The sequence below is a fragment of the Mixophyes fleayi genome, chromosome 5 (genome assembly GCF_038048845.1).
Source record: "Mixophyes fleayi isolate aMixFle1 chromosome 5, aMixFle1.hap1, whole genome shotgun sequence".
Lineage (NCBI taxonomy): Eukaryota > Metazoa > Chordata > Amphibia > Anura > Limnodynastidae > Mixophyes > Mixophyes fleayi.
The window spans coordinates 69426871-69442257 of NC_134406.1; the positions used below are offsets into that span (position 1 = coordinate 69426871).

Below are 15387 nucleotides of genomic sequence, written 5' to 3' on the forward strand. Positions count from 1 at the left end.
TAACCAGCGTTATAGATATGGAACATTGGATGTAACTTAAATTCTCTAAATTGCCGACAGCCATTTAAGGCTCAGAGTAGCTCACTGCAGTTTAATGGATTTACTGACAGATGGTGTGAAGAAAGGATGGACACTGCATGATCAAGTCATATCATTAATATTTTGTTGGAATAAAGCAAGGTACAGTACAGTTTTTTTTAACCGATTATTGTGCCAACCACACGATAAACAACTGTTAGGTCCGTTATTGCATTAGTGTGTATGCTCCCAGTGTCATGTTTTATCATACCAAAGCACATCGTATTGTTTCATTTGATTTTTATAACTGGACTAAAAATATCTGTAAATGATAGAGGGCAAATTCTGAAGTTGCACTCACAACCAGCAGAGTAGGCAGACCTCCATAAAGTTTACAGAGTCACGATCTTTTCAGCAGATGGTTATGACAGATGAAGAGCACAGGTCTGAAGGTAAATCATATAAATTTGTGTAAGTGTGTGGCATGAAACAGCATGCTGATCGGGACTTTCAGTCGTTGGTAAAATCGTTAAATCAGGAGAATTTTCTGTAGTGTGTACCTAGCTTAAGTTACTGACATCTTCATGAATTGAAGAATGCTATTAGTATTTTTAATATAAAACTTCTTCTGATGGTCCTTTATCTACAAACTTAGAAAATGAGTTCCTCCTTTAGATCAATATGAGTCCCGGAACCTGGATTGGAAACTTTTTGCAACATTCAGAACACACTGAAGTTCCGTCCTAGTCACACTGTTACAACTCACCAGCTGCTCTCCTCAGTAATGAGTCCCGAGGAATAACCACAGGTTCCACCACCTCTGCCTCTTCTAGGTCACTGTCTGACTTGGATTCATCTTCTGACCAAGGATTCCTCTTCTTTCCTTTCTTGACTGAGGATTTTGGAGTCAGAGTGTTCTTTTTGGCTCGAGGGCCTAAGAAAATGCAAAGCAACAGAGGAAATAATTAAAACATGAATATGATCTCAAGTCGTATAATGAAATATGTAAACATTAAAAGTATGTTCTCTTCATATGCAATATAAATTAACACAAGATCAAAAACACTATTTTGCCTAATTCTGTGTGAATGGATATCAAACCGAAACAGTGTGTATTACTTAAAGCTGTGCTAAGGACAAAATGATAAAGATAATTTGCAGTAAATTTTAAAATAAAACTGCTGCCTTATTACTTGACACGCCACAAATGCTCAGACGTAAAGCAGCAGGAATATTCCACACACCGGATTCTCTCTCTTTCCTCTCCCGCTTGGGCTTTACAGGTTTCACTGGAGTGGTTGTCTGAGAATCTTCTCCACCTCCCTCTACTGGAGTTGAGCCAAACTCATCATCAAATTCCAGTTTCAGTGCTATGGAGTCAATCTCGCCCTTCAAATTAACAAAAAAAAAGACCAAAACTTCAAACACGTCATTAACAGACGCTTTCAACAATCCTAAAAACCACACTGTGAAAGAGCAATTCTCAGCACATCAGTTATTGGCAATCTTTCTACATGATGTGAAAATAACTGCCGATTTGCACAGACATTACTAGTGTTTTATGTATTCTGCAATTGCAAGAGATAAACCAGTCTCACCTTCTTCTTCTTGAGCATCTTCTTGCTGACGTCGGCTTTCATTGCACTTATCTGAGGCTCTATCCTTCTGCCATACATTGAAGGCAAGGTCTCCTCTAGTTGAAGCTTCTTCATTTTTGGTTTGCCTACTTTACCCTTTATGGCTTTCCCTGCAAATCCAGCTAAAACATCCTCTCTTTCCTGTGCCTCCACTTTCTAAAACAAAATCGGTGAAACAACATGAAAAGTATCAGTAACATTCACTAGAGATATACTGCTTTCTATGTATACATTATTAAATTCAAACTGTGGTACAAAAACCATTACAATTTTCCCACATCTCTCCTCATGAAATATACTTTAGAATTACCCCAAAAGAACTAGGCAGAAGGCCAATACATTATTATCAAGCACTTGACAATCAAAATCTTTGTGGCTACGTAGCTGCACATAATGTGTGCCTTGCATTTCGATCCCTACATTCCCAACGAGTAGGACGCTATGATCTTCTGCTGTACTGTATGTAACTATGGTTACTTATGGTAAATTCAATCCGATATGCTGTCTGTGCAGTGTTGTGGAATATGATTACCCATACATATACACACATACTATATAATAGTATTGTCCTTTAACCAAAGTCTCTTGTGGAATATTGTATTTTGCTTGCGAATGTCATTACTAGTCAATGTCAATAAATGTTTGTTTTTAAAAATATAACATTTCGTTTAATACATTTAATTATCACAAACTAAAAATAAGAAAAACATTGCTTTATGAAATCCTTCACCCTCATTAAAAAAGTCAAAATTTTAAACCCACTTCAAGTTCTTCAACAAAAGCTGCCAAGTCTTCTTTCCAGAGGTCTGATGGAGATTTTCTTTTTAGGTCATTGAGCTCCTTCCCCTGCAACACAAGTAAAATTAATAACTTACGAAAACTACATACAACTCCATCCACAACAGATAACTTACAATGTGTATTTCTTTTTCTGCAGACTGGTCTTATACAATACTTAGTAAAATAACTAAGCGCAGACCTAGAATATAAAATCAGATAGCTAGGATCCAGGGCCAAAAGTTAGAAGCCAGCAACTTTGCACGGAAAAATGTGCGAGATACAGTGTCTGCTGATATTGGGCAGCATGTTGGCTAAGTGGTTAGCACTTCTGCCTCACAGCACTGGGGTCATGAGTTCGATTCCCGACCATGGCCTTATATGGAGAGCATACAAACTCCTCACAGATGTCTGCTGGGGTTTCCTCCCACACTCCAAAAACATACTAATAGGTTAATTGGCTGCTAACAAATTGACCCTAGTGTGTGTCTGTCTGTGTGTGTTAGATAATTTAGACTGTAAGCTCCAATGGGGCAGGGACTGATGTGAATGAGTTCTCTGTACAGCGCTGCGTAATTAGTGGCGCTATATAAAAAAATGGTGATGATGCTGATAAAGGATTAGAGGCATTATGTTAAATAAATTATTTAGCTCAAAAAAAACCTGCAAAGTTTACATTAGAACAGCACCAATGCCCCCACAGTGTCCAAAGTACAAATATATAAATGCCCTAACCCATCAGCTGGTGCCTCCATGTTATACCATTAACCCACCAGATCAGTCAACAAACACATACTGCTGTCAGAGTTAGCCTGTGCAAGCACATACCAGCTTGTGCCACCACAGCAGCCATGCCTCCACATACCATTCTGTGGTGCCCATTATATATGCAACATTGGGGGCGTAAGCTGGCACGTGGAGGCAATGTATTAGCACCACCACAGTACATACTAAGGCACCCTCAATATATCAGCCTGTGCCTCCAGAGTACCAACATCACTGCTTCATATATCAGCAAGAACCACCTACTATAACAACCTATGCAACACAGCATCCCCTCAAACTAGACAGTGTATTGCATAAGCAGCACTTTGGCTCGCAGGGACCATTCATGTCAAACCCTCTTGTCAGCTATCCAGCAGCCGCTTATACCTTTTGTCAGATCTTAAGAAAGGTAGTCTGCATGTGCAGGTCACATGGTGAGGTCAGCAAACATGGTCAGTTTTTTCAACATGGAGCCCCCTCGTACAGACTAACTATTGTTAACTGCCAACAGCCGTAATGAATATTAGGCTATTACATGACAGAGGGTTTCTGTATCCCAGCATCCAGTCCCCAGCCCTGGTGATAACCAGTATACATCCACTTGTAAACTAAAATAGGATTTTCATACCAACGTTATTTCTACAATTCTATTTGGGGGACATCTCTAATTTCAGGTACAGAGAGCAAATGCTGGAGAAGGCACGTCCTATGCATTTTGTACAAATCTGTTTGTATCTTTAGTTCCTCTCCTTCTATACCCCCCCCACCCTCTCCAAACTTTCAAAGGAGTTGCCCCTTGAGGAGGATTCTCTCATTTTCCTTGAGAAATGAAAGGACCTACATCTCTCATCCTTGGGTCTTGGAGTATTCACTGGAAAGAGCCACCCCTGAATAAGAGTTTTGACCAATTTTAGGCACAAAGGACCTCCCCAGGATCTAAGCCAAAGTGCTCTCCTTTCAGGAACAGCAAAGACCAAAATTGTGGACTGGATAAGTCAGGCAACCAGGACAGCCTCAAACAACTATTCAGATGCGGTATACTAAAGGCAGCAATTCTGATCTTGACCAATAAGATTGTATGCCCTCACTAATCTGCTCAGTCCAGATCTTGACTGCTTTGTTTACCCAAGCAGACGCTAGAATAGTTCTGAGTGTTGTACCAACTGCAACATAAATGCTTAGAATCACTTCACATTTTCTATTCATGCTGTCCTGGTAATTCAAGGAGGCAACACACAATATAAGAATTATGGAAGACATGGAAAGTGGCTCTCCCTGAGTATTCTACTCAGAGAATGTTTTGGAATGCAAAACTTGTACTGAACCCAAAGTTTTCAGTCAGGTTGAAGCCAGGCAACACAAAAAAGCTCTGAAAACTTTGGGGAGGAAGGAAAATTGTATGTTACTTTTTCCTCTAGTCTAAAGAAGTATCAGGAACCACCAGTTGCTGAGAGTCCTGAATAACTATGGCCTTTTGAAAGCTAGGACTAACTCATATATACCCCGATTCCTGCTCCCAACCTGTTGGGTTCTCAAAATCTGAGTCCTTTGGGATATCGCCTTACTCCAGAGAGAAAATTTCATAGGACTGACTATGGGCGGAACTGTGGCTCTTGCAAGGCTTCTGAGCTTTTAGAGGATGCCAGCAATCTCTCCAGTGAGAAAGACGATCGCACCAATCCCAGAACGGACTTTGCCAAAACTGAACCGAAGATTGTTCGTGAATCACTGACAGGGGCTCTGGCAACCACGGAGTAGAAATGTCCCGAGAACATCTGACTGCAAAAGTGCATTTGGCAATTGTGAAGATACGTGGTTCCCAAGTCACTCAGACACAGTATTAGAGGAAAAACATAGAACGATTTATTCTGAAAAACAGCATACAATACAGCACTCCCACCTTTTTCAATAACAGATCCAGCAAGTGAGGAAACCAATAAATCCAGTGAGATATGTTCCACAGCGAATCTCTGGCAGAGTATCACCTCTTGGCCAAAGTCAGTCACTCTTTTTCAGTTCCCTGGCTAGCCTCTTTTATCACCTCCTAATCCCAATTTGGGAACTGCCTGCCCAGGGGAGTTGAAAAAGGTCTCAATTGTTGGGTTTATCACACTTCCAGCCCCCTCCCCTACATTACCCAGGTGTCTTCCTTCAGGTGACCCCCTGCTGGGTCCAGATCCTGACTGTCTGTAGAGCTCACTAGAGGACAATAGGGAGCACACAGAAATAACAATGGTAACTTAATTCACTCAACTCCTGAGTGCTCCCTGTGGAGGTGGAATTTAACCTCTGAAGCGCTTTTCCAAGGAGATGTTACAGTTCCATCACGGATACTTCCCGATATCAACATGGCTAAAAAGTGAAGTCCGGATATGGAATAGAATAAGGGGTTGTAACACTGGTTCCATACACCATGTCCGTTTCTTTACAGCAATATTTCCCTGACATTTGAAAGTGGTAAAATATATAACTGATCTTCCTCCATCAGACTTTGTTCTGGAACTGGACCCTTATCAGACATGGTATTAGCACGACAACAGGGAGCATAGCTGAAAGTGAACTTATATCCATCTAATATTTTGCTAGTTTATCTATACCTATATATTGTTTACAGTAGATTAAAGTCAGACAACAGATCTTTCCTCATGGGAAAGATGGCTCTGGCACTGCTGAGGAGAAGATATGGCCGTCAGTTCGGCTTGGTTTTCCTGTACAAGGTAAAGCCCGCCAAGGAGGAGATGCAATAGGTTATGCACCACACCCCAAAGCTCCAGTCTGGATATAGCACTGTCTGAAAGACACCATTACCCGTCCCTAGTGAGGGTCTGCTGCTCCTGGACTGTGGTCAGTCTGTACAGCAATGCGGCTGAACCACTCTAGTGCCGGAGGTTCCCTGGTCACTATACTGATGAAGCCATCCCACAAAGGGAGCAGGGAAAGCGGCAGCTGAGGCATCCAATCAGACACCTGTCACACTCCGCTGCTAAAACAGTTGTGCTACAGTACTGCTGACACAAAAATGAGACACTAAGTTTACAAAGTGAAGAAAGAAATACTTTACATCTCACTGCTGCCTTTGGGAGCAGAGTGTAAAAGCTTCCTATGCCATGGGCACTGATTGTCTGTTGGTAGAGGGGTATAAAAGAGAAGGAGATTCAAACTGATTTGAACAAGATCCAATCAAAATGCCTACTCCAGCACAAGCACCAAGGTAGCAGTGTCCACAAAATTGGACAAAAGAAATGTATTTTAACAAACTGTATTTTTTTCTTTGTTTTATTCAGGAATTACACTGAAACCATCCACACTCAGGCAATCCTGATCAATGATCTGGAACCAAAAAGAACTGGAACCCAAGCCTGGTTTTGACATCTGTTTTCTAACAGAGGCTTTGTTCAAAAGCTATAATCTTATAACAAGTATTCTACACATTATAATCATTTGCAGCTGTTCCACTGGATTCTAGGATAAGGCAAACCTTACCCTAGTATCCACTGGATTGCCAGTAAGGCAAAGTCACACTCATATAAATAAGTTTAGGTTCAGAATAATCTAAGCTTAATACATAAGAAAAAAATCTACTCATGGACAGGATACAATTTCCATTTAAGAATGCTAGACAGACTATATTGCTGAAGTCCCATAGTATGAATTAGATTTTCCATACGCCAGGCAGCTTAATTTAATTATGTTAAACGATTATATTCATGGAAATCAAACAAGATCAATTTTACTCAATGTATGAAAGTTATAATAAAGTGCAATACAATCATACCTTCATATCTCTCTGTTTAATCAGCTCATCTACCCTCTCCTTGGAAAGGCTCCAGAGAGACATATTGAGAATGTAGTTAAAATCCGGCCCTGATGCAGAGCCGGAGTCCGAGGAACTGTCCTCATTCTGATCCTGGAGATCATCTTCCTCTGCAGCCTGTAAAGAGACCAGATGATCAGCAGGGTATTGATCAATTTGCACGTGTCTCTCAACACAGGGAAGAACTAAGGAGATAGTCAGTGGAAAAAATGTCCACTGCTGAACCACAAAAAATGGGTTGGATTTTAAGGTGAACTGTGCATATGTAGGTAAATCAGTTGCCTAAAACTGTAGAATGTTTTCAGGTGGAACACAGATTTCCTGTGACATTACGATATTGCAGAAGTCCATTAGTGCTTACTATACAAAAAAATAGAAAAAGGAGGGTTAATTCTAAAAAGAAACATTAAATCAACAAAGTAGTAACACATGATCTACCTTTTCCTGTGCTTCTTTCCAGCCTTTAACAGGGTCCGACTCAAATCCCTTCTGTACCAACATCTGAATCAGATCTCTCTTACTTTTGTTTTCTACATGCAAATAAGAGCACATAAAAGTATGGTATAAAACTGGTGACAATTTTCTTGTATCACACATTGAAACAAAATAAACGTACATATGCACCATAATATTAACTTATCCCCCAAACACCATATTCAGGAAATCACTAGGTCAGAATGTTTAACAGGAAAAGACAATACCAACCGATACTTACTGCACTATTGATTAAATTACCACCCACCATAAATATTCAGCAGGTGATAGTGGTGTAATGGAGGTAGTCTTAAAAAATAAATGCTGCTACTGTCCATTTATAAACTAGACAAACCAAACAGCCACTGATAATACAATCCCTTTTGATGCTTACCTATAGCGATCTTTCCTTGGATCTTCTCAAGAATAAACCTGGCTTGATTGTTGAGTTTGGCGGTCTCAGCTCCCAGCATTCCGATCAGCCACTCCTTCCGCAGAGTGTAGTAATGCAACCTTAAATCAAAGAACTCCTTCAAAATGTCTTGTACAGTCTCATACTTCTTTAGACAACCCATGTGATCAAATAATACCTGCAGAGTTAAAACAAGCAATAATTGTACATTTTATGTATGTATAACTGTGACTTATGTCTGATGGTTGAGCAATTTCAGGGAACAAACAAAGATAAAAAAATACTTATTGATAAATATGAGGAGCTTAATTCAGACATGTACCAACCATCCACATAACCCCTTCACCTCCACTCGCTCTCCCTTTGCCTCTTCTGGCTCCCCTTGTGTCTTTGTTTTCCTTCCCTTAGGATGTAAGCTCAAATGAGCAGGGCCCTCTTCCCTCCTGTCTCCTCACCAGTTCTTCTGCTCCATGTTTATTGCTTTAACTTGCCTGGAGTTTCTGAAGTACTGGTATTTTTGTTTATTGTTTTGTGCTGTTCCACCCTGTATAGTGTACTGTTTGTATGATGTACAGCGCCGCGGAAACCTTGTGGCGCCCAACAAATAAAGGATAATAATAATAATACTAATCTAACAAAATTTAGGACAGTTTGAGTATAAGTAGACCAGTCAAACCATCCAAAAATCGGCACCATTACCCATTAGCCTGCTAAAATATCAACAAATTTAATGTAACAAAAAGGAATAGAGTGCTGCTAAAAATAATTCACTTATAATGAGGTGGTCACATAGCACTAGCTGGTGGGCCATATGTATGTATGTATATAAAAAAGTAAATAAATAATACGCTTAATTAATATTGTAAGCAAGTGGTTAAAGGTGAGTGAAACACTGTTTATATGAGCTCACATCCAAGCCAGCTTTGGCTTACGGATTTTGGTGTACATGCCATCTGACAAATGTTCTCAATGTCAAAAATTCAAGGCGATTAGGCAGAGTCTTGAAATGACTTACCATAGAATTGCAAGTAAGACTAGCCTGAAGTTTGAAGACTTTGTGCAAGCCAGCAGCTTCTGCCTGAGCCAGCTTCTCTTCTGTCATTTTGACAACGAATTTCACAGTTGTGTCAGTGTGGTACTCTTTATAATCTGAAATCAGAGCTGGTGTTTTCTCTGTCCCGTTAAGCATAGGCTCCAAAACCTGTTCTTTGTAAACCTATAAAGATATCATACATTAATTAAAAACCTAAAAATAAAATTAAGAGTTTCACTAACTATGCTGGTTTAATTCCCATGAAATTCTATCTCAAGCTGTTCCACTATCTAAACATCTTCTCTCACTCTGCCATGGTGTCAGTATGTAAAATATTGAAGCCCATTATTTATTGCCCCTTGTGTGATGATTGAATTCAAAATATTTCATAAAGGCTCTATATGTATAGTGTCAAAAAATAGCCTCAGAATTATGCAATTCATGGTTTCCCATATAAACAATAGAACACGTTAAACCCTGTACACAAAGCTACTCATTTCCATACATATGTCCACTTACCTGCGTCCATGTCCTGACCGGGAGCTCTGTAATTTCAACTGTATTTCTGTCAAGAACATAGATCTCCCCACTCACAGCATACTGGTTTTGGCCAAGTTCCTGAATGGTACCTTTGAAATTCTTGTAGCTTGGAAGCTGCAGGACATACAAAAAAAGATGACTAATACAAAAATAAATGAAGATTTTCTAAAAAGTCCACAGAAACAAAGTAAGAACAGGTAAAGGTCCAAAGAAGGAACATCTCAGCAAAAAAGAAAGGAAAAATTAAGCAGGGTCAGAGATCATAATCCTTTGTCTCCTGGTGGCAGGATAAAACAAAGGAGGTGAAAGGAAAGGAGTGTGCCATAAAATTAGAGTTTGTATTCTTTACATACAGCCAAGGAAGCTAAGTGCAGGGACATCAATGAAAAAATGGTGAATTAGTATTTATAGCCATTCTTACTAAAGAACAAGTTGCAGAACATGAACAAAAAACACAAGTACATTCAGATGCCTGGCCTTTGTTTACCATGGGGTTGTGAGAGTGGAGGCGGAGTTGACACTTAACAGGTTGACTTTGTTAATGCATCAAAGCTGACAAACCCCTCCCCTCTGCAACCCCTGTAGCTCCTCAGTTTAGTTATAAAGCCCCAAGGAAGGGGAGCTAAACAATCCAAGAACACACAGCAGAGGAGCAGGGAGGGAACACTTATCGTAACTATAAGTCTGGGGGACACTGCTACCATGGGGACGTTTTAAAGCAGCCCCATTAAGGGAGGGACCGCTCTGACTGCCCAGCACGTAGAGCACTACTGCCAAAAGCCGCGTCTGCTGATGCAAACACATTGAACTGATAAAATTTGGTAAAAGTATTGACAGAGGACCACATGGCTGCTCTGCACAACTGATCCCATTTCGTGCAGTCCAGAATGCCCTCACTGAACGGGTAGAATGGGCTACAATACAATCTGGCACAGATCTATTAACACTGACATGGCGTGGTGGGTGGCTTCAACATACATTTGAAAATGTGTGTAACTGAGACTTTTGCATTTTTATCTACAGTAGAAATAGCAGATCTGTTGCTGGCTATAGCAGTGTGCTGGGGAAATTTGTCTCTGTTTTTTCCTTTTAGGATAACCCCACCCTTTCATGCACCTGTTATAGCCTATAAATTGATTTGAGCAACTACCAGTTCTGTATAAGCACTGACATAAGCCTGCTTAAAAGTAGAAGCAAGCCACCTATCAATTTATTGCTTAGAGGCCAGCCATCCTCGATTAGAGGAGTCAAACCAAACAAATAACGAATCCGTGCAGCGAATCTTTGATGTCCTCCTTACATAAATTCTTTGAGCATTGACCACATCCAGAGACTCCATGGAACCTGTCCCTGAAGACTGTGGGCGACTCTTAAATACCGGAACCACTATTTCTTGGTTCACATGGACACCACCTTTGGTAGGAAAGCGGGAACTGTTCTGAGAACCATCCCATCATCGTGAAAGATAGGATATGGTTCAAGACATGAGAGCACCCAAATCTCACAATCTACGAGCCGATGCAATAACTAGTAGAAATACAACTTTCATAGTCAAGAACCTTACTTCTGCAGTGCATAATGGTTCGAAAGGAGGCCCTTGAAGCATATCTAGCACCAGATTAAGATCCTAGAGGGCCGTTGGAGGAACATATGGAGGCTGGATATGTGGGACTCCTTGCAAGAAGGTCCTGACATCCGGCATGTCTGCCAGGGGCTGGTGAAAGTATATCTAAAGGGCCAATATCTTTCAGAGACCCTAGACGGAGGCCGGCATCAAAGCCATCCTGGAGAAAAGCCAGAACTCTTGGAAGACGAAAAGGCAGCCGTGCGACATGTTCGGTTTTCACACCATCTGATTTATGTTTTCCAGATGCTGTGGTAAATACGTGCCGAAACTGGTTTCTAGTCCGAAGGAGGGTGTTCACTACTCATGAAAAGAACCCCACTGGACCGCCACAGGCTGGCCTCAACAGCCATGCTGTTAAATTGAGCTGAGGCAATTCCTGATGTGTGAATGGCCCACGCTGAAGAAGGTCTTCTCGAAGATGTAATTTCACCCCTGACCTACCGCTAGCCCCAGAATTTCTGCATACCAAACTCACCTTGGCCAAGCGGGGGCCACTAGAATGACTGGGCGTCCCCCCCTTGCTTCACGCGTGAAAGGACTCTGGGAATCATTAGTGTGAAAATACGTGGTTCCCAAATCTCCTTTTTCCTTGGTGATCGGTACCCCCTTCCCCATGTGCCTGAGCTATGAACCGATCCCGATATTTGGGTGGGACTAACAGCCTGTACTTATTATTTGGGCTGGACACCTTCTACGGTAACCCGTCAAACCAAGCACATTCCTCTACCACCCCTTTCTTATAGGTCATATCTGCAAGCGCCCGCATCCCTTCTCGTTCTGGATCTAGTAACTGAGCTTTCTTGCAGTCTAGACTTATCCTCCTCACCCCAGGACTAACCCCTCCTTAGGATGGTCTTGGCTACTCACCCTCAAAGGCCCAGAGATGGAAAAGATAGTTTCAGGCGTTGTGGCAGCTGATCCTACAGAGAACTCTGGTGCTGATATGGATGGATCCTCGGGAGCCATCTCCAAAGCCTGTGCTCATCTCTGTGTGATAGCTTTAACAAAATAACTGGCCAATCCACCACCCAGGTCATTCCCCAGAATAACTTAGGTAGGTAATCCATCCAAAAGTCCCACCATTCACCTCTCCCAACCCCTGGCCCCAATCCAATTGAATCCTGGCCATGGGGATAACTGTAATCTGGCTTCCCGCCATCGAAATTTGGATTTAGCCATTGGTTAGGTGGGACTAAACTGGGACGTATCAGAGTAATAGAAGCCTCCGAGTCCCGGAGCCCCTGCAGCTCCTGGCCATTAACTTCTACAGGCTGCAGGTGTCCCTTCATATTTGCAGGGGCAGCCTCCCCAATTGTCGGTACCACCTCCATCTGATAGACTACTTCCTCCGCCTCTGAAGCATCAGGATAGTAGTACCCCTACCCACCCTCAATTGGTGTTCCTTGACACAGCTGGTCTCAATCCAGGGAATGGTCTACCTCCCTGTGGGCAATTTCTTTGTATGTGTCCCGGTTGTTCGCAAGTGTAGCACCTCCTAGGGTCGAATACTGCTGGACCACGAGGTCTGGGTGCACTAGAGTGCGCAGCTGGGGTACGTGGCGACATAGGCCGTGATGTATCTCGATCGGCTGGGGTCCTTCGAATAGTCGCCCATTCACCTCCGCTAGGTCCCCTCCATCGGGGACGGTTTGCCAGGAATTCATCGGCTAATGCTGCTGCTGCTCTCTCTGGGGTAGTGGGATTTCCATCCACCACCCACTTTCTAATTTCTGGAGCCATTTAATTCATTAGCTGCTCCAATATAAAGATGTTTTTAATGTCCGTTACAGTTGTAGCTTGCTACCCTTCTAGCCATCGATTACAGTTTCTTTGCAATAAACTGCTAAGTTCCATATAAGAAGATTCAGGGGTGACCGCATATCGAGCCAATAATACTTTTCTAATCTCCTAGTAGTCTCTTCCTTGCTCAGGGCATGGCATGCCTCCTGCGCTCAGCCCATCAAACTAGGTATCAAATATTTTGACCACTGTGTCACAGGTATATCATGCATTGCCATCATGGACTCAAATAACTGAATGTGAGTGTCAATGCCCGAGGCTGATTCCACAAAGCGTGGTACATCGTGATATCCCAATCGCAGCACCTGTCTTCCTTCCAATACTGACACTGATGCCATTGCAGGTACCAGAACCAGTCTACCCAAGTATATTCAACCAAATCTGCAGCTGTTCCGTGTTGCCAACGGTTATTGCAGCTGCCTGGTTTGTCATCTCCCTGGTTCTATTACTGGATTCCCCTGACTAGTCCTGAACCGCGTCCTTCTCCTCCTCCTCACCAGGGTTTTCTATGTCCCACTGAGCCAATTTTTCAACTGGTATCCGCCAAGTTGATCTCAATTTTTCTTGCCTGACAATGTTTCTGCAGGATTCCTTTCTTGGTGTTTCCACATGTTTGTGCTGCTGCCTCCATTCTGCCATGGGTTTCCAATTTCATGCTTGTCACTGAGTGATCCCACCGCTTTCCACCAAATGCGAGATATGTGGTTCCCAAATCACTCAGACACGGTATTAGAGGAAAAATAGAAGGATGATTTATTCTGCAGAACAGGATTAAATACAGCACGACCCCTTAACGATAGCAGGTCCAACAAGTGAGGAAATCCGTTCAAATAAATCCAGTGAGATAGGTTCCACAGCACATCACCTCTTGGCCAAAGTCAGTCACATAGGTCTCCAGCTCCCAGGGTAGCCTCTTATCACCTCCTAATCCCACCTTGGGAACTGCCTGCCCAGGAGAGTTGCAAAAGGTCTCGATTTGTGGGCTTCTCACAATACCCAGCCCCCTCCCATACCTCCACAGGTGTCCTCCCTCAGGAGACCCCTGCTGGGTCCGGCTCCTGGCTGTCTGTAGAGCTCACTAGTGGACAATGGGGAGCAAACAGAAATAACAATGGTAACTTAATTCACTCAGCTCCTGAGTGTTCCCTGTGGAGGTGGAATTCAAGCCATGTAGTACTTTTCCAAGGAGATCTAAGCCACACCTCATAACAATGGACATTTGAGACAAGTGGTAATTACCTTAGCTAACACAAGCAAAATGACTTCTGCTGTCCTGTTATTTTCACACAATATGGCAATATTCTTTATATTTCTAATACATACAATATTGCAGGTAATAGCCAAAATATCCCTAATAACAACAATAATACACATAATACACCAATGCTCAGGTGTATATATACTTAGACTGGGCCAAGGATTAAAAAGTACATTAAACTGTAAGAAAAGGGTGATGAATAAAACATCCTCAGTCCAGTAGCACCCTGTTTTGTGACAATCGGGATGGGAGGAAATAGGTATCCCAACCTGAAGTCCCATGGCATCATCACCTCCAAGGGCTCCTTTGTTTGAGAGCAAAATTGAGGCACCTTCCTGTTGTGATGCGATTCCATTAAGTCCAGATCCGGAATCCCCCATCGTAGAACCAGAGACTGGAAGACCTCCGGATGGAGGCAACATCGCATGCCGGCTGAGAAAGTCTGCTTCCCAGTTTTGGATTCCTGGGATAAAGATTGCTAATATAGCGGGGACGTGGTTCTCTGCCCAGATCAAGATCTGAGCAACCACCCTCATTGCTCCCGGTGTGCCGCCCCCCCCCCGCTTGTCTGTTGACATGAAACACTGCTGTCGCATTGTCGGATTGCAGAAGTATCGCCTGAGTGCTCTCTCAAGCCATTAGCATGGCTTTTAGCTCCAGAATGTTGATGGGGATCGAAGCCTCCCAAAAGGTCCAGAGTCCCTGGAGCCGCAACTGAAATACCACAGTCTCCCCATCCTGTCATCTGTGGTTAGTAAGATCCAGGACCATGGGGCAAAGGACCTCCCCTATGTCAGATTCTCCTGGACTGTCCACCATCCAAGGGAAGCTTTCACCACTGGTGACAACTGTATCAGCTGTCTCTCCAATTCCTGACCACTTCCTCAAGAGATTCCATTGAAAGCATCATGCGTGCAGTCGAGCATAAGGGATGGTCTCAAAGGTCGATACCATATATCCTAATAGAAGCATGCACAAGTGGACCGAGAGTCTGTGGCAGGTCATCACCTGAGCAGTCAGGTTCCTCAGGGATTGAGATTTGTTCTCTGGAAGTAAAATCTTTTGTTTGTTGGTGTCCATGATTAGTCTCAGAAAGGTGATTTTTTTGGCACAGAATCAACTGACTTTCCTTGACTTATGAGCCATCCGCGTGTCTCCACGGACCTAATAGTGAGGACCTGGTGCTGATTCAGCTGGAGAGCTGAGGAAGCTATTATGAGCAGATCGTCCAA

At 42.6% G+C, this 15387-nt stretch overlaps 1 protein-coding gene across 1 annotated transcript in view; it reads right to left on the reverse strand.

The window, feature by feature from the left end:
- Positions 1-15387, reverse strand: part of TOP2B (DNA topoisomerase II beta) — a 75250-nt gene that overhangs the window by 18292 nt on the left and 41571 nt on the right. Inside the window, exons 22-30 of the mRNA XM_075212354.1 lie at positions 9450-9584; positions 8913-9113; positions 7880-8075; positions 7450-7541; positions 6973-7128; positions 2418-2501; positions 1617-1811; positions 1263-1407; positions 785-952 (exon numbers count right to left, since the gene is read on the reverse strand). Of these exons, the coding sequence (XP_075068455.1) occupies positions 785-952; positions 1263-1407; positions 1617-1811; positions 2418-2501; positions 6973-7128; positions 7450-7541; positions 7880-8075; positions 8913-9113; positions 9450-9584 (1372 nt within the window). The remainder of the gene's footprint in view (positions 1-784; positions 953-1262; positions 1408-1616; positions 1812-2417; positions 2502-6972; positions 7129-7449; positions 7542-7879; positions 8076-8912; positions 9114-9449; positions 9585-15387) is intronic.